Source organism: Silurus aristotelis, assembly GCF_946808225.1.
Source record: "Silurus aristotelis genome assembly, chromosome: 20".
In the NCBI taxonomy this organism is placed as follows: Eukaryota; Metazoa; Chordata; class Actinopteri; order Siluriformes; family Siluridae; genus Silurus; species Silurus aristotelis.
Genome location: NC_139593.1, coordinates 9,968,393 through 9,989,372, shown reverse-complemented (window position 1 = coordinate 9,989,372; position 20,980 = coordinate 9,968,393). Strand labels below are relative to the sequence as shown.

Below are 20,980 nucleotides of genomic sequence, written 5' to 3'. Positions count from 1 at the left end.
TAGCAAGCTTAATGAACTCCAAAGCACTGCGAATTTAATTAGCCATGGGTCGAGTGGCATTGGAACATATTGACTCCACCTTACTGTCTCTCTCCCACACTCCCTTTCTCTCGCTCTCTCTCTCTCTCTCTCTCTCGCTCTCTCTCGCTCTCTCTCTTACTCACACACACACACATACATACACACACACACACACACACACACACACACACACACACACACACACACATATGATTGGCCTTTGATTGAAATGTCCGATGTATTGACACAGAGGTGAATGGCATGCGTTCCAATAAGATAGTCACCATCCCCCCTCAATTCCATCATTTGCCACAAGAATGTAAAAAAGCAAACAGAATGAGCAAAAAGAGCACGAGACAAAAACATGCCATGGAGATGTGAGAGCCCCCTTTTATGATTAGCATATAATGTCGAGGCAAAATTTGGGTCTTGAAGATTGATCTCTTTGATTACAAATTCATACAAGGATAAAGGAGGGATGAAAGAACCTTCTTTGGAGATTCTTTCAAGGGTTCAAGAATTTTGGGGGAAACGGTTGGGGGCAAATAAAAGAAAGAGAGCTTTTGAAAAAGCACAAAGACAACATGAAGTAGAAATCTTATTAAAATCAAAGATTTTTGGGGTGTTGGTATGATATCAGATGGTAATATGTGAAACAAGTCACAGAGTGTTAAGCTTACCATATGCACAATGTCTACCTGCTATAAGAGTCATCAGTGCTAAAATCTGTGTATAATAACAATAACTAATTTAATTACAAAATATTATAAAACAAACACCAATGCATTTTTTTTACTTTTTAAATATTTAGTTTCTTTTTTTCTTTTCTTTCTTTTTTTTTTTTTTACAAATATTAATAGAAGGATTAACAAAGACTGAAAAAGAATGTTAGTTTACTGACCTTTGAATACTGTATACAAAGCTGAGCTGATATGCCAGTTTTCAAAAACTCACCTGTTACCATTATATATCATTTTATTTTATTCAGTGGACCCTTTTGTATCAAATTGTACAAAACAATGGCTAATGTACATAATACCTAGTTATATACAGACAAGAAAAAGGAAATAATTTTTATTTAATAGATTATCTGGCTGAGAAGCCCTCTTGTGAATAGTAGTGCTTACAAATGCTAGTTCCATTTCACCCCTTTTAACTGCTAGATTCATCCTTACCATAACATTAACCATACCGGATAAATACAATACTGCTCTTGATAAGTTAACAGAAATTCTGACAGTATCAGAAGATTTCAGACAATTTCCTGCAGTATAACTTTTCCTACAATGTGAGTCAAATCAAGATCCAATAGGAGCGCCAAACCGGATGGCGTAATTAAACTTCAAACCACCTCAGAGAAAATTTGGACTCGAGGTGAGCAGTACTGCAGGAACAGGGTTGGTCAAAGATACATCAAAATGTATTTTAAATTAAAATACCAAATACCTTAACTTTAATTGTATCAAAAATACACAGCCACATTATGTATCAAAATAAACTACTGTATTTTGTATTTTAAAGATACAAAAAAAAATACTTTTGAAAGGGAACATGAAATTTCTTAGCAAACCTTCCATCAATTGGCATATTTGATTTATCCCTTCACCATTACGCTGACTCAGTTGAATAAGTAAACAATGTTTGATAGCAACAGCTTATCTTTGGCTGAGTCACACAATAAATCTGACCTATGCAACCAGTTAATAGATTAAATATTCACATAAATTTCCCTGTGATCTCCCAGATGAAGGTTAGTTTTAAAGTAACCAACAGTTAATATTTTACAGTTTGCGAATGACATAATTGTATCTGAATTTAGTTATTTGGTGTTTGGTAACGAAGAGCTACTTTACATCAGCAACACTGTTTCAATAACAAACAAATCATTCATAAAACAACAACAACAAAAAAAACTGTCCAAATTGTACAGAGATGTTTCCTCTTTACAACAAGCGGGGCACAGGTCCAAGCTTGCTTGAAAACACAAGTAATTTCTAATGAAACAGGGAGCAGTGACCCATTGAAAAGAAATGGTCACTACTGATGTTTCAATAGTGGTTCCTCAGTGTGGGGTCAGAGTGTCACTGTGGGTGTGAGGCCCCCCTAGTATGTGATCACAGCACATTTTCAGGCTGGAACTAAAGAAGATCCATTTGGTTCTTAGACTTTTCTTATTTGTTCGGAGATGATGCTATGCATTGCTCAGACAGTGTTGTGACATTCAGATGTATTAATCATCAGGGTGGCACGAGATCGGTGCCTCTAATGGAAACTTCTTAGGTGGGTGTGAGATAGAGAATGAAAGTGACAGAGAGAGAGAGCGAGAGAGAGAGAGAGAGAGATAGAGAGTGAGAGAGAGATAGAGAGTGAGAGAGAGAGAGAGAGAGAGAGAGAGAGAGAGAGAGAGAGAGAGAAAATATGAGTGAGTGAGCACAGGAAAAATGACAAAGGCTGTGCTGGTGGCATAGAATCTTAGCAATTCTTAGCATTAGGATGCTAAGCAACTGTAGCCTTTGGTGTGAAAGATGAAGTTTACTCGTTCACCATGTGTGTCTTTGGAAGATGAAGCGTTTTCAGCTCCCGTGTTATTACAGCCTATTTCACTCTGACTGAAACACATCTATCTATGTCACAGCGAGGAAGCACATCTGTGTGCATGTGTGGTGGATGCAGGTGTGTAGCGTCTTTCTAAAGGAAATCTTCATGACTAAATCTGATCATCTTTTTTTTTACACTAATTTCTACTGTACAAAGTTTTAATGTGATACAATAACATAAACAAGAAAGCATGATTCCAAGAGCTCCTTTTACTTCATCAAATCAAAACTAACAAGATAATTTCCTTATTATTGAAAGAACCCTCAGTGAAAATACACACTGAATAGATGAATATCCTGTTCACACATCACTTCCTTAATTTCTTAACAAATGGGTGTGACGCCAAATAGTGCACTCAAAATACTTGCTTAAAAGCTTAAAACCGCTATTGCATCAGAGTATTATACTGTTATGAGAGAACACCCCTACTGCTCTAATTTAAGAAAAGAAAAAAGTGACATAATAGTTAAATGAAATTTTAATACCCGAGAGAAAAAAAAGTAGAAGACAAGACATTTAACAGGATATAAAACAGTAAAATTGTGTATGTAAGTGTGTAAGCTTAATAACAAAAATAAAAGCGCAAATCGTTTCAGACACTTTGTTCTTTTTTATTTATGGGGTAACTGACAAAGATTTCTGCAACACTCTTCATTCTACATTTCTGTTCATTTTATCAAAAAAGACATTTTACATTGTTGTAAAAAAAACCCACAAAAACGCATATCTTATTTTATTTTGCAATCCACATGTACACAAGCTTACATGGAGGAGTCTGGGTAACCATGGTAATTTGCATGACACATGCTACTGCACAAGGGTATATTTAACACTATTATCATAGAATTTTGCTGTGGATACACTGAACGTATGTATGCTATTTAAACCGATTGAAGCCTAGTCTTGCAATTCTTTCTTGCGACCAGAAAAGAATCCTGCACAGAAAACATTATAGTGCATCTGGAAAGTAAAAGTGCTTCACTTTTTCCACATTTTGTTATGTTACAGCCTTATTCCACAATGGATTTAATTCATTATTTCCCTCAAAATTCTACAAACAATACCTCATAATGTGAATGTGAAGTCACATGTGCAAAAGTATTCACAGCCTTTGCCATGACACTCAAAATTGAGGTCAGATGCATTCTGTTTCCACGAATCATGCTAGAGATGTTTCTGCAACTTGATTGAAGTCCACCTGTGGTGAATCCAGTTTATTGGACATGATTTGGCGAGGCACTCACCTGTCTATATAATGTCCCACACTTAACAGTGCATGTCAGAGCCCAGACCAAGCTATGATGTCCAATGAATTGTATGTAGACCTCTGAGACAGGATTGTGTAGGATTGTAGAGTCTGGGGAATAGTACAGAAAATGTTCTGCACCATTGAAGGTCCAAATGAGTACAATGCCCAATATCACCCATGCTAGGAAGAAGTTTGGAACCACCAGGACTCTTCCTAGAGCGGGCTGCCCAGCCAAACGATCATGGAGAAGGGCCTTAGTCAGAGAGGTGACCAAGAACCCGATGGTCATTCTGAAAGAGCTCCAGTGTTTCTCTCTGAAGAGAGGAGAACCTTACAGAAGAACAACCATCTCTGCAGCACTCCACCAATCAGGCCTGTATGGTAGAATGGCCAGACAGAAGACACTCCTCAGTGAAAGGCACATGATAGCCCACTTGGAGTTCACCAAAAGGCACCTGAAGGACTCAGACCATGAGAAACAAAGAATGAACTCTTTGGCCTGAATGCCAAGCATCATGTCTGGAGGAAACCTGGCCAAAACCATCCCTACAGTAAAGAATGGTGGTGGCAGCATCATGCTGTGGGGATGTTTTGTCATTGGCAGGAACTGGGAGACCAGTCAAGATCAAGGAAAAGATGAAAGTTGCTTACAGAGACATCCTTGATGAAAACTTGCTCCAGAGCACTCTGGACCTCAGACTGGGCTGATAGTTCTTGTTCCAACAGGACAACGACCCTAAGCACACAGCCAAGATAACAAAGAAGTGGCTACGGGAAGACTCTGTGAATGTTCTTGAGTGGACCAGCCAGAGCCCACACTTATAACCGATGTAACATCACTGGAGGGATCTAAAAATGGCTGTGCACTGATGCTCCCTATCCAACCTAATGGAGCTTGAGAGGTTCTGCAAAAGAGAATGGGAGAAACTTTCTTAAAATAGTTGTGCCAAGCTTGTAGCATCAAACTCAAAAAGACTTAAGGCTGTAATTGGTGCCAAAGGTGCTTCAACAAAGTATTGAGCAATGGCTGTAAATAATTATGTACATGAATTTTTTCCCTTTTTATTTGAAATAAATTTGCAAAGATCTTAAACAAATCTCTATCATGTTGTCATTGTGTGGTATTGTTATAGAATTTTGGGGAAAATAATAAATTTAATCCATTTTGGAATAATGCTGTAACACAACAAAATGTGGAAAAAGTGAAGCGCTGTGAATACTTTATGGATGCACTGTATGACCTTTTGTCAAGATAATGCAAGCAAAAACTGCTTTCAAACAGGACAGTGAGAAGCTCTCACTATGTTAGTGAGGGTAATTCATACTTCATTTGTTTTAACACAACAAAGTAATTGCAAATGCATGAGCCAGGTAAATATTTTGCGCATCTGTAATTGCAAAAGCTGTCCATTTACAGTACCCTGTAGCCCCTGAATGTTATTCATAAAGTGGACAGTAAAAAAGGGGGGTAGAATGGATGATTGATGATGATATTCCTGGTTGCATTTAATCAGATATGGAAAGGAATAAAGTACAAATGCTTTGTTACTATACTTAAGTAGATTTTTCTGGTATCAGTACTTTACTTCACTATTTATTTTTCAGACATTTTTCTTTCACTCATTACAATTTAACACAAATATCTGTACTTTCTACTGCTTACATTTTCAAACCAGACTCATTACTTTAGTTTTAATCTATTTTGTGACATAATACATGATAGATTTTCCTTTTCATTCCGCACCGTTTTCAGCCTATCAACCTATTTCTTGTCATTGTGCTGCTTTTTCAATCATTTTTTGGCTCTTACACACCACAGATGTAGACTAGTTTATGAAGCGAGCAATGAGCAAGGCAGAAGGCAACAAGAAGTTTGGGGCTAACGTGGATGACACAGTGGGAGTCAGCGACATAAACATGAATGAGAACAGAGAGATTCCTGATCACATGATCGTCATAATCTTTTCTCTGCTTGTGTTCTATGTGGTGATTTTTCAGCCTGGAAACATTCAGTAGATAACAACATTTTGATTTTATTTTTATATGAATATATTTATATGATGTGAGGTCGAGTTACCAGCATGACACTAAAACAGGTAGTAGTAATGGCTACTTTTTACTCAAGTTCACTTTAGTAAAAATGTATATCAGTACTTTAGCTTTTACCAGTCTTTAAAAACTTGACATTTGTACTTCTACTTAAGTGAAGGATGTGTGTTCTTTTGCCATCTCTGCATTTAATACTGTATTTTAGATGCCCTTATCGATTTGCCTTTACCAGGCCTTCTAAGGTGCAATATTAAGGGGTATACTTTTATTATATATTCTAGTGATGTATGGTAGATGACCCCTTGGAGAACCAAGTGGTCAAGTCAACATAAACGGAGTCCTTAGCAGCAAAATGGTAACAGAAATCATCTTTTTTTTTCGCCCCAGATATTTTTTTGCCCAGATTTGACAAAATGTGAACATTGTTAATTATAATTACTCCTTATACCCTTGGTTGGTAAGTGACAGCCTGTTTAACATTCTATTTGTAATGGGCAGGCAATAAAAAAGTACTGAACCAGTGTCATACTGTAACAGGGCAGTGAGGGAGAAGCTAAAACTATGTTTGCACAGGTATTAATTTGGTAGCCTGGCCTTCCTATTATTCATACTCCATTTGCTTTTAACACAGCAAATTCATTGCAAATCCGTGAGCCATATAAATGTTTGCGTATTAGCAAACAGAGGGATGTCATTAGCATTTCAGTCATTAATATAGAGTAATTGCTTTGACCATGTCTTGGGTTTTAATAACTTATTTGATAATAATAAAAAAGCGAGAAGTAACGTTACCACACATTCGGAGTAAAAGATTAAATTTGGCAACTGGGAGTAAGGATTAAAGAGAGAGAGAGAAAAAGAAAGAATGAGAGACTGTGTTTTGTTTTTTAATAAAAGAAATCCACATTCTCTTTTCACTCAATGCCAAGAAGTAGTGTGAGAGCCAAGGGAAGCATAGCTGCGACCTCTTCATGTGATGCAGAAACTAAAGCAAATTCAACTACAATAAATTCTGGAGTTCAACTAAAGCTAGTCAGAGAATTTTCTACTCCATACAACATATTAACTGGGGGGAAACTTTGACAGCAACAAATGCCAAAATCTTTTCCACAACCATGCTATTTACAGTGACTTATAACTCCATTACCTTCCATGTGCTAATCCAAAATAAAAAAAAAAGTGTACATATGTCTTGCTCAGTATTACAGATTTTGGCTGAGGGAACATGCCTGACGGAATTCATATCATTTCATTGGAACTTGCTAGAATCCTTTTTCCATCGGCAGAATGCAGGAGGAAAACATTCACTCTATTCCCAAAAGAAATTATTTTGTTTATCTCTAAGTTGATGTAAGTAATGCAGCAAACATATCAGTGGGGCATTTATAAGGGTAACAAAAAAGTACTAGTGAGAGGCAAAATCAGATAAGGAAAAGTTGGACTTAAAAGATGAAACCCTTTTATCTAAAGGTAGTGACTTCAATGATTAAAAAAATGAAGATAAAAGACAGTGAAAAGGGCTGGGTGTTGAACAACAGAAAAGTACCAAGAAGAACAGACTGAGCAAAGTGAGAAGAGGGAACAACAGAGAGATGGCAGAATAAGACAGAATACCAGAGAATGATTATGGAGGAGCCACTTTCAACAATTAATGAGTAGGTTTCATTTTTGCAAGAGAAGAACAATGGATTAAAGAGGAAAGGCAGAAAGATGAGAGCCTCAGGTCTCATTTCCCCATAAGGCCCCCTAAGGCTGCAGAAGTTCAGAAATGCAGGCAAAAAAAAAAAAGGCAGCAAATGAGGTCACTGCTACATAGAACATGACTTAGGTCATCGCCGGTGGCTCAGATGGAAATAATCGCCTATTTCATTGAGTATCAGAAAATATAGTAAAGCTATTAAACATCATTAGCTGACCTACACTAAACTGACTGTTTTCAAATCATTGCCAAGGTGGCTATGGGTGATATTTGTTTCCGAATTTTCATATCCCTGTTTCCCCATTAAAAATGTTTAATCCATTTTAAAGCCCATTATCCACGACAACAGAGGTCAGGATTTATACCTTACTGTACATTGCCTTGTCTTTACTGTCTTCTTTAACAGATCAGTGCTTACTGAAGCTTCAGGTAGATTTTAGAATTATTGGTAGTTTTCCCATTGTAGTTTTCCACTGTTATAGCCCATACACCTGAAAGACTAATGTGTTGTGCCATCTGAAATGCCTTTCTGCTCAACATTGGTTGTAAAGCGGGATTATTTAAACTACTGCAGTTATTTCTTCTCTAACTCCCTCATCAGGAGAGCTTTTTTTGCCCACCGAACTGCCACTCAATTAATTTTTAATTTTTTTTCAATGCTATTTTGACTAAATTCTATAGGCTGTTGTGTGGGAAATTGCCTGGAGAACTTTTTCTCGAATATTTGAATGGACTGTCTGCCACCAAAAAAATTAAGATTTAATTCTTTAACATGATCCTTTATCTATGTTTTTGTAATTTTTCTTGCTGGATTACTTGTTTTTACTTTGTTGTTTATCTGCCTTTTCTCTTAGAGAAAAGCCATACTTAATCAGTTTAGCTCCCCAGATGTTGTTAGTGATATTATAATTCAAACCCCCAGACTAAATATCTGATGCTATGCATTATATCTGACTGAATCTCATTGAGAATTTAGTAGGTTTTTTTTCTCTCCCTCCACATTTGGCACGGAATGGAAACATTATCAATATTTCAGCATTCGGAAAGATGAAACTACTCGTAGAAGCACCTCAAAGGATTTATTATACAGCAGAAAGCTTAATTTGTGGCTGGTGACCAACTGCTTAGAAAAAGAAAGAGAAGAAATAGCCCCAGCATCTGGTCAATAATAAGGAGTGTTATATAAATTGCCCTGTAGCCATTAAATAAAAGTATTTTTGAGACATGATTTACTTGTGAAAAAACTTTTAAAAAGTTTTTTAAAGTATTTGATATATTTATTTAAATAGGACCTGAAGTGTTAAAAATATATTAAAAATGTTTTATTGCATATTTTGTAAATAATATAAACGTGTAATCTGCATACCTTTAGTGACAATCAGTCAGTAAGACTCTCTTTGTGCCTTTTGTTGAATTTAAGACACCTATTAAAGCATTATACTAAATTAGATAAGGGTAACTTTACTAGACAGTAATTTGCTGAATGCTTCTCTGTGTAAAACAGTAAGAACTTATTCTGACTAATATTAACAGAGCACAGTTTGCTTATTTAGATGCAAATAATTATTATTAAAAGCTTTTTTTTTTTTTTGCAATTTGCACAATTTACATTCAGGAGAGCAAGAATAATAAAAGTAAAATAATAATAAAATAATGAACTGATTCTTTGTCCATCTATCCAAAGCTTTTTAGAAAATAAATCTGTGATTTAAATCCAGAAATATAAAAATGTTTTCTTAAACCGAATACATGATGCATTTGTAATAGCATTACATTGGTTATGTTAATGTCAGCATCCTGAATAAAGATCAATCTTTAGCAAAACAATAGTAGATTTCAGAGTGCATTAATAAACATAAATGCCCACCTCGTACAGAAGATCTCATTAGTTACTGCCTTTGTAGTAGTATTACAGATTAAGGCTGTTGTCAATTCATGTTATCTATAGCTAATTATAAAGTGTGTTAGAATAATTTAATGTAACATTTGCGCACCTAGCCTGACTAACAAACTCGCTAGCTAATCTACCAAATATTTACCTTGATGCAACTTCGGTTACACATGGTTTATATGTTCTGAAAGATTAAAAACTGTGCCAAGTATCCCAAAAGCATTATGAAATGACCTCATAGAGATTGTTCAATGTGTCGCTTATTCCACGAATTAACAATACTCTTTTGTAATTCTTTTGGGAAACAGTCCCATTTACAACATGAAAAAAGTGTAATAATAACATGCTCTGTAGAAAATCTCATTTCTAATTTGCCATATTTTGAAACTTGGAAGAGTAGACTATGGAGTAAAAGTATGCATATTTGGATGCAACCCAGAAGGAACATGAAAAGTGGGAAAAAAGAAAAAGAGAGAATAAAATGAATTATCTCTGCTGGACGGAAATAGCTTCATGTTTCAATCAAAGCCAAGCTTTCTTTAAAAATTTGATTTAAAAGAGAATGGAGGGATGGGGTAGTATAATGGGAATTGAGGTCGTTGGCGTTAATTATGCTTCGCATGTGACACATAATTAATTCGGCATGTGTTTGATTAGAGATTGATGGGGCTTCTTAAAAAAAAGGTAGGCTATGAAGAAGCAGGATGAACTGAGAAAAAAGTGAGAGAATAAAATAAAAAGATGCAAAGAGGGACCGGATTTGAGAATGTTATCAGGAAGGAATAATGTAGTCGTAAGGGGTGACTCAAAAGCTTATAAAATGGCTCAGAAAAAAAAAAGAACGGATCGGAGAGAAAAGAAGTAATCAATTTTTAAAATGATAACAAATGGGGTGTGACAAGACTGTGAGAAATGATTGAAAGATTAGACGATGCAACATGCTGCATGCGGAGATAAGCAGCGACAATGAGAGGCTGCGGATGGCCAGATGGATGATAAAGCGCGTAGAGTCTGTCACTTTTCAAAAGAGTGAAGATGGATGAACTCGGACAGATGAAGTGTCGTTCAAAATAGAATAATGGCTATGTAATGGTCATCAGCAGAGTTTATCTTCATACAGACGTATTAAATCGTGTGCCTATGACTAAAAACCAGCCAATATGTATTGTGGGGGTGGTGTACCTTCATAAGGGCACTAGAAACTCACCAGTGTGATTTGACATAATGACTGGATACATTAGGAATTAACTGACCTCATATTGCTTTGAGAGTTAAAAATGCAATTGGGTGTAAGTTCAAAGCTACTGCACACCTTTACCTTAATACTTCATAATGTATATTTTCTCTCCTCACAAAAAAAATTTGTAATGGGTCTGCCAACAAGATTGTAATGATGTGTAGCATTTTGTATTAAATCAGATCTTCAGCAATGAGAGCTATACATGAGGGGGATGACAAAATACATGAAATTATGTATAAATAATAAAGATATTCTCTTAATATCCAGTACTTATTATAACATTGATAAGACAGGTCTTTAGTTGAATACGAAAATTCTACATTCTAACCCTTATGGTCAGAATATCATTGATTTTTGGGGATTTTTGGGGATTTTTTTCACACTTGACTTATTTGATAAGCTACTATCTAGTGAATCTTTAGAAGATCCATAATAGGCAATTGACATTTACATTTACATTTATGGCATTTAGCCGACAACAACCTAAGACGACTAACTGAAGGACAACACCATACAAACAACCAGCATACTGTCTAGCAGCAAGTGTGCGTCATTGACCAGGGTTGCCAGGTAGCAGCAAAATGTCATTGCATCTACTATTTTATAATATTTAATTTAAGCAAACTACATATACTCAAAAACAAGACCTGAATCTAGCTCAAGGAATACAGGCACTGAAAATGGGAGGCATTTCTTTCGCAAGGTCACTATGGTGCACACATATTTCTGTACATTATCTACTCCGTAATCATCCTTTCTCTCTCCTAATCTTTGCAATTCGTCTTACAATAGAAATGGTTGTGTGCATCATACTTACATTTTTTTTGCACTGTCTTTATCTTTGTTGTATGTATTAGTTTTAATTCTGAGTATTTGCTATAAAACAAATACCCCTGCTGAGTATTTTACCAGATACAATTTGGCACCACTTTCAAATTAGGAATGGGGCAGTATGAGTCTTACCCCAGTAGACTTTTAGTAGTTGTTGCAGTTCCGGTTTTTGCACTAAGAGCTCTAAACAATTTGCTGTACAATTGCAGAAACTCTGGAAGGTAGAACAAATCAAAGAACATTGGTTCAAATCTGTCCACTATCATTAGCCAGATTTTATGTTTTTGTTGGTCTCTAAAAAAAAAGAGGTAAATAAAAATGAGGACTGATGTGATGACCTACCCTACCACCCACCCATATTCCCAAGATGCCACTAATGATTTTATGTCCAGTAATTATATTTTAATAGTTACCATATTTATAGCAGACATAGCTGAAGCTTTTCATTCCTGTTGACAAGATTTTACAATAATTAGTACAGTACAATACAATAATTAGATAGTACAATAATTCTGTGGTGCAAATTTTTTACTAACAACTGTAAATTATTTAAGATTGTACATTATTATATGGCTGAGTATATGAAAGGAAATATATGAGGAGCCTCTTAAGAAAGCTTCTAAGAATGTACATTTTAATTACAGATGTCTATCAATTCTTCACCCTATTCTTAACAGTGTTAAGTGTTAATTGTCAATATTCTATTCTCAGTCCCATGTCCATAATCTATATCTTTAGATGTGCAGCAGGCGGTGGCTAAGTTATTACCTCCTGTTGCCTATTTTGTGTGTTATGGCCAGCTTAATGGTTGCAGTCAGGTTTAACAAGCCCACGGTTGTCATGATTGTTAGCACTGAGGTTGACCTTCAGCTCAGAAGGTCTCGTTTTCACCCATCTGAGACTGTACCGACTGCCTTAAGAGCTGCTGAAGGGAATAATACACCGATTTGACAGACAGCATGTTGAATTATTTTCTGCTGTTTTGCTGAGTTTAAAGCAGCTTTTGGCCTAAAGTTATAGATCACACGAATAAATCAATTGCATAAAATATGACGTATTTTATAAAGTCATGAAAATAAAGAAAACTCTTTGAATGAGAAGGTGTGTCCAAACTTTTGGTCTGTACTGTGTATATATATATATATATATATATATATATATATATTTATGGCATTTAGCAGGCGTCCTTATTCAGTCTCTATAAATGAATAAATAAACACTGGCCACTGGTTCACTAGGATGCAAACTTAGGATACAATCAGCCTAAACTTTGTTGTGAGGAATTATAGGAAATTTTTTTAAATACATGAAGACCAGGAAAAATAAGTTCTAGTTAAGTGTTTCAGGAAGAGGTAGGTCTTCACCCATAGTTTGAAGATAACGCAGTGACTCCGCTGTTCGGACATCTAAGGGAAGTTCATTCCACCACCTCGGTGCCAGAACAGAAAAGAGTCTTGATTTATACTTACATCTAGGGGACAAGTTTAATGAGTATTTTAAAATCAGTATTGCTGGACCTATAACGTGTTCTCTAAATCTGGGAGCTAAATCTTTTATTTTCTTCATCAGATTCTTTACTCTGGCAAATGATTATTAAAAAGATGTCCGTCCGTTCATTTTCCATCTTTTAAAGATTCTTTGCATTATTTTATGAATTCTTATTGGTTGTGTCTCTGGTGACTTTAGCTGTTCATTCTATCCAAACATTAAAATTGGTTTTGTTTATCATGTTTACATGTTTAAGTACAAAGGCAGAGCTTGATCTAGTAAAGGTTTGATAGTAGCAGTATGGTAGTAATGCTAAGAGTCAGTTATAAACACATTTGAGGAAAATGTGATATGTTATAAAATCATGTTGTTCATGTAAAAACATATACAGACGTACAAACATATTCATTTACAGACACCACATGCAAGCTAGTTAGCTGGATACAGTCTACTTTGTGTGCATATTCTTCCAACTGTAACCACTTAAACAGACAATGGATCTTGTCTTTGCTTTTCCCTGTTGAACTATGGTTGGCTATGTTCACAAGAGCTTTTATTCATTGCTTCAAATAGCAGTGAATATTTTACACGTAATCCACTCAGAAGTAGCCACAAGGCAGACAGAGTGCCACCGGCATTTTTTTCATCAAAGCAAACATCTGTATTTGAACACTTCTTGGCACCTGATATTACATACTGTATGTAACTGCATACAACAGTGCACAACAGCAATGATTGTTAACAGTATATATTGTTATTATTATTATTATTATTATTATTATTATTATTATTGTTGTTGTTGTTATAATTACTATTATTATATTAATAACAACAACAACAACAATAATAGTTAAATAAGTAAATTATAAGCTAATAAGCTAGTTAACTGGATATAGGAGGTGCTAACAGTGCTAACAGCATTGGTATGGTAGAAGTGTGCACAATATATGAGGTGGTTTTGTTCACATCAGCACAAAATGTGCCCCAGGCGTGCTTTTCTCTGCCTTGTGCTACCGCAGTTTATTACGTTCTAGCATCTTAGCCAGTATTCTAGAACCAAGCATTGCAATTTACTCACACCTCCAAGGCTGAGAACTGTAATAGAGCTGGATGAAACAACATGTCGCATAACACCAAACTGCCCTCATTACACAACAACTTCTCTTACCACATTTGTGTTTTTAAACCCAGAGCACCTTGCTGCCGGATTGACGCTATTTCTCATACTTGAACCTCTCCAGTCTGTTTTAATGCTGCACTCCGCTTCACTTGCTCATGGACGTCACAGGCCTAGCTCGATTTCCCCCTGGCCAGCAGCAGTGGGACTTGCCGGTAAAATTATTTAAGGGCCTTATATTAAGTCTGATATTAGAATTGCTCTGTTCTTATATACTTGCACTGCGGGACACTCGGAGCCCTTTCTTTCTGCAAGATTATTAGGAGTAGAGAGTGAGCTAGAGGAATGAAAAGAATAGCAAGGAATTAGTAGTAAGGTTTCAGCGGCTATTAGCATGCCAGCGTTTGTCTAGGCCCGCTGGGGGAAGGAGTGAGAAGGGCTGGCCACTTCAGTGAATTAAACATTGAAGAGAATAAATGGAGAGGGTCTGCAGATTCAATTATTGTTTAAATGTGCAGGAGACGTAGGGCTGGAGGAACATCGAGTGATGGAGAGACTGAACATAAACTGGCAAAAGAGTAAGAGGCTGGAGGCTAGAAGGATAGAGAGTAATCTGAGATGTGGAAAGGATAGATAAATGTGATGCAGCATTTCAGAGTGATAAAAGGTGCTGACGTCAAATGAGTGCTTCTGTATGTCTTCCTCACTCTGTGTTAATGTATTGTTTTGTAATGTATGTGTAGGCACAAAGCTTCAATGTCCAGAAACTGACAAGGTGCAAAAGAGATCGCCATAAAATATGCAGAGACTGTTAACCAGTTAATGTGTTAATACAAGCAAAGAGGAACACATTCATATCATATTAGCCAAATGATTATTTACTTATATCAAAGTATATCTCAGAATATTCTGCATGTCACTGGCCTACAGTGTGGTGTACAGGTGTTCTGTCCTCACATTGCATGTACAATCTATATTATTTGGATATATATATATATATATATATATATATATATATATATATATATATATATATATATATATATATATATATATATATATATATATATATATATATATTATTTGTTTTGCACATTTTATAGGATTTTTTTCTTTGTCTGGTTGTTAAACCGTCATCCTCTGGGTAACCATAAATAAACAAATAGTACAATCTGCTTCTCCTGGACACCTTATCTAATGATTTGTCATCCTCTTAACAGAGTCTAACCACACTTGATAAATACATTATCATTGACAATGTACACCTATATTAAGAGCTAATAAATTATAAAATAGAGTGAAGGTAAATAAGTATTTGGTTTGTGGACACCTGGCCATAAGATTGGTACAGGTATGTGCTTTTTGTACATCCTAATTTGCATTTAGTCCCCATTTGCTGTTAGAATAACCTTCACACTTACGGAAGATGTTGTACTAGATTTTGGAGTGTTCTTGTGGCGATTTGTGCTCATTCAGCCGAAAGGCCATTAGTAAAGTCAGGTACTGAGGCAGGGTGAGGAGGCCTGGGGTGCAGTCAGTGTTCCAATTCATCCCAAAGGTGGTACAGGTTTGGGTCTCCTAGTTCAAGTGGGGGGGAAAATGTAATGCTACTGCACCCAAAGATGTCCTATACAATTGTGTACCCCTAACTTTGTGGTAACAGTTTAAGGAAGAACTACCAATCACATTTAATTTGAAATTTTTTTTGAACACCTTTATTAATATAGATTGTTTTATTTTGTCCTCCAGACTATTCCATAGATTGACTCCTCTAACTGAGAAAACTTTATCTCATGGGCCAAGTTACTGTGATGATGATACTGGTGAGAAGATGAACACTTTGATCACCGAGCGCATAGCAACAATACAGCCTTGTAAAGGTTCTAGCCAATCTCCTGACTTTACTCCCAGTGAAAAGTCCATCAGAGTGATTCTGGGGAACTTCTCTGGGTTCAATTTGATTGGCTAAAAAAAAAACAGGCAAACATTTCAACACAATACTTCAAAAAGCTAATTACATCTTGCCATAGACATGTGACTAAGTATTAATGTTCTTACTTATATAATTTTTCCCTATACTTATTTCATTAATAGAATTTCATATTTAGAAGCACACAGTCAATAATCAAAAGATATTCTGTGTGTTAATTTATAAAAAGTTAAAATATGTGCTGGAAGTACATTATATGTACAAAGGTATTAGGACACCATATGTAGTTATATTGCATTAGAATGATATTGTTCAGTTTAGTTTAAAGATCATCAAAACTAGTAGAATGCTGGTGTATTATGTAATAATATATGGCAGTATTAGGGTAATGGAATGTTTAGAGGTAAATAGACAAGGTGATTTGTGTAATGTTATTAGTAATGGATTATATTTGAAAAATATTTCTATTTTATCTGTATGAGCTGTTCATATAAAGTTGGTAATATTCTTACATCTGTTATCACTTTGCTGTTTTCTGATTACTGTTGCCTCATGTTTGGTATTTAAAATTGTTTTGTAAATAGGGTTAGGCATCAATAAGTGTTTCACTTCAGCCTAAACCCCTTCAGTCATTGCTGTACTATAAGAATTCTGTTTGTGTATGTTGTTATGTTTAAATGACTGAAGAAAAAAACTAACTAACTAACTAACTAACTAACTTATATACATCCTAATATATTGTTCCATTCATGTTTATTCAATGATGTATAATGCCGAGTCCAAAGACAATAGGTGGATAAATTCGAAGTGATGTTTGAAATATTAAATATAAAATCCAGAAGTGCCCAAACACTGATTACCATTCACTGAATATACTTTTAATATATAGCCCCAATTATTACATTGCATGTCTTAAAACACAATGCAGGAAAAATGACTTTTGCTAACTTACACCTTTTCTGAATGTTATAATATTAAGTAATAAACACACCTAAGAATTCCTTTAAACTTCTAAGTTAAAACAAACGAGTGCTGTACGGAGATAATTCAACACTGTAGGTGTTACGCTAGTAATGGGGATTTTTCTGCTGTGCCCCCACCTGTGCGTACCGTGTCAGGGTTTTTATCTCATTAAAACCGAATTAACGTAGCAGATGAGTCCATGAGTCCGGTTCCCGGGGGGGCGCACTCCAGAATAGTGAGCTTTGATGCTGAGCAGAGGGCTGAAACCTGAGAGAGAGATGCAGAAAGGGAGAGTTAGTTCAACATGCGTCATGATCACACACACATACTGCTGATTTTGTACACACACACACACACACACACACACACACACACACACACACACACACACACACACACACACACACACACACACAAAACCTAAATTGTCCACTTTTTACTCATGAACACTGATGCATAAATACATGAATAAGGCATTGTAAATAGTTGACTTGGATGCAGCTGCAAGCATACAGTCTCACACACATATACACATATACACATATACACATATACACACACACACACACACACACACACACACACACACACACACACACACACACACACACACACACACACACACACACACACAGTCCCCCTTTTGTGCACACAAGCCTATTTACAACATATTCTGTGCACAAAAGGTCTCAGGCTCATGCTGACGGCATTTCGATTTGCTGGAACAAAAACTAAATATTACTTTTGGATACAAAAACGTGCATAGTCAAGCAATCGAACTGCTATCAAGTAAAGAATTACGTATGTGGTATTACATTGCCTGGCACTTCATAACGATACGCCATCTCAGAGTTTTATGGCTGACTTTCTGCTTGTGGTGTTGTTCCAACACTGATTAACAATTAGTGCATAATAAATAAGAGGCCTCTCGTATGCAGTCACCCGCTGAATGGCTTATTTCATATTCGTGCATTTGTATTCACATCAGGTCTATTTTTTTGCTCGGCAGGATGACAACTCCATGTTCTTCCAGTTTGGTCCGTCTATTGAGCAGCAGGCGTCCGTCATGCTCAACATTATGGAGGAGTACGACTGGTACATCTTCTCCATCGTCACTACCTACTACCCGGGGTACCAGGACTTCGTTAACAGGGTGAGAAAGATAACCTGAAATGTGTAATCCTTGTTTTTTTTATTTTACACTTTTAGAATTAAATATATGAGACTAACATAGCTGTAGCTCATAATTAAGAGAGCTAAAAAAACCTTTCGGGGTTGTGATGGCAAAAAAGAAGAGTTTATTAGTACCAATAAAGCTAAGTAGTTCCATGGAAGTACTGAAAAATACATAGTATTTTATACATAGACACATTCTTTCATACATTTCTTGCATCCATCTTTTCATCCAGTGTTGCAAACAACTAAACTTCCCCATCTCATGCCACCATTGAGTAAACAACCAGGTGTGCCTTTGGGGCTCAGCATTCTTATCATAACATTTTGATAATGGTGCATAGTTGTCTCATCCATTTTGGAAAACTAAATGATCATCTGCACATGGGCAGCACAGCCAATGAATAAAAAATAAATATATATCAGTAATACACACCTGCCCATCAGAGATTCTCACACAATTCTTCTTCTTAAATAGTAATACTGATTATGATTATATACTTTAAAAGAATTCCAAACAATTCACACTGAAAATTAATCATACTTTTAACATATTTTCCACACAATGTACTTTGGATATTCTAATTTAAAGTTTAAACTAATTTAAACAAATGAAGTGCAAATTTAATGAAACACACTACATGTACTATGTGAAAATTTTAATTTTGACTAAAGTGTTACACAAAAAAAAAGAATTTTTTTTTTTACTTAGTAGCAGTTCACAATGCTGTTTTTGTTTATAATTAGAGATCTAAAATATTTAAGATTTGGTGCAATTTGGATGTAGAAAGGGGACTATATGGGATGTTTACATGTACTTACATGTCTGTAAACATGTCTGTAAACAAATGACACATTTTTCTCTTTCACAAATGATTATTTGGTTATAAGTAGTAACATGAGACTAATTACATCAGTATTTCATCAGTAAAACCTGGATTTCACTTCTGGATAAATTAAGACAGCAGAAAAAAAGCTTGTTATTTTTGATAGGAGGGCAGTAGGGAAGTAAATAGTTGCTATATTTTGATAGGACACAGAGTGTAAAACTGCACACTATAAAAAGCTGAAAGTAGTCTGACAGGTTGATTATTACCACTTATTGAAAATTGCATACAATTTGGAGTCATGGTGGAAGCATGTGGAAATGAAAGCCAGTCATTTCCAATAAAATTTAATGCCTTGAATGAACCTCCAACTGATAATCATGGCTCAGAGTAATTCTTAAAAGGTCTTTTCTCGTCAGGAGCTCATATCATGCGTGAGAATATCTGAATTTACTTTATTTTGTGTATTACTGAAGTAGCCAAATTATGATTAGCTACCATCTGAAAAGGTACAGTTTCATCCTACTTGGTGATCATATCTTACTTTTGAATTCCAACAACTGTAAACCCTTTTTTCTGGGTTACTTTTTTCTATAAAACAAGCTTTTGCCTTCCTGACAGCCAATCTCATTACAAAAACATTCTAGTAATGGCTAGTGCATTTAGCTACTGCAAATATTTCTTAGCATGAGGGAATCTCAATACTTTCAGTTAAACAAACTTTACACAGATTTATTTTTAAGCTCTAGAAAATTATATACTGTCATAATAATTTAATACATACCTTAGCTGATTAATGATATATTTATAAAACTAATTTAACATTCTTACCACAGCAATTAAATCAGTTAAGTTAAAATATTTGCAACAGTGTGTATCTGTTGTGTGTGTATATGCAGTGTGTATATTGACAATCCAAATGTAAACAAATAAAACTCATTTGTATTCAAGTAACTAGCCATTGGATTTTAAAATTGGTGAAAGTTTAGTCTATTTAAAAAAACATTAAACACGAACTATAACTACAATAATCATAGGATAAAAAAATAGCAAGAGTTGATAATGATCACCATATAACTGTCACAATTAATAATAATTAAAAAACAAAAACAAAAAACTAATAAAGCAAACAAAGAATCAAGGTTATTAAAATACTGAGCCTTTTACCAAAACTTTTGTATCATGGCCAAATAATACCAAATAGTAAAAATACAGAAGTTCTATCTTTTTAAATCAAAGAAATGCTCTGCTGAAGGTTTACTCTCACTGATCATTGTGTCTTGGTACAGTTCCCCTGAGAGTCTCTTAATTCAATGTTTCATGAATGAGACAATCAAACAAACTCTATTTTGTTAGAGTATTTTTGTTTTGTAACTCTATGTCTTTCATAAATCAATGACACATCAACGATAAACAATTTAAAGTGTAACTATTTTGCCTAAGTGAGATTGATAAAGATGCGGTGCCATGTATTTCACCCACAGATTCGGAGTACCATAGATAATAGCTTTGTGGGATGGGAACTGGAGGAGGTGTTGCTGCTTGATATGTCAGTGGACGATGGCGACTCAAAAATTCAGAACCAGCTGAAGAAGCTCCAGAGCCCTGTTATCCTGCTCTACTGCACTAAAGAAGAGGCCGCCACCATTTTTGAGGTGGCACATTCAGTCGGCCTCACTGGATACGGGTACACCTGGATTGTACCAGCGCTGGTAGCGGGAGACGCTGACAACGTGCCCAATGTCTTTCCTACAGGTCTAAATAAATAGTTTTAAAAGATTTGGTCAGGGGTAAAGCATAATAAATGGAATTTAGAGCAACAAGTTTAGAGTTAACAACTTGGAACAAGTGAGTAAGAACAAGTGCCACAAGTTATAAATATTTTTTATTTTTTTTAAATAACT

The 20,980-nt window shown here is 35.4% G+C and overlaps 1 protein-coding gene across 5 annotated transcripts in view; it reads left to right on the top strand.

Annotated features, from left to right (window-relative positions):
* grin2bb (glutamate receptor, ionotropic, N-methyl D-aspartate 2B-b) overlaps positions 1–20,980 on the top strand; it is a 112,255-nt gene that overhangs the window by 44,280 nt on the left and 46,995 nt on the right. For all 5 annotated transcript variants that reach the window (XM_083523002.1, XM_083523000.1, XM_083522998.1 and 2 more), the window contains 2 exons: positions 18,086–18,229; positions 20,561–20,831. In XM_083523002.1, the coding sequence (XP_083379128.1) occupies positions 18,086–18,229; positions 20,561–20,831 (415 nt within the window). The remainder of the gene's footprint in view (positions 1–18,085; positions 18,230–20,560; positions 20,832–20,980) is intronic.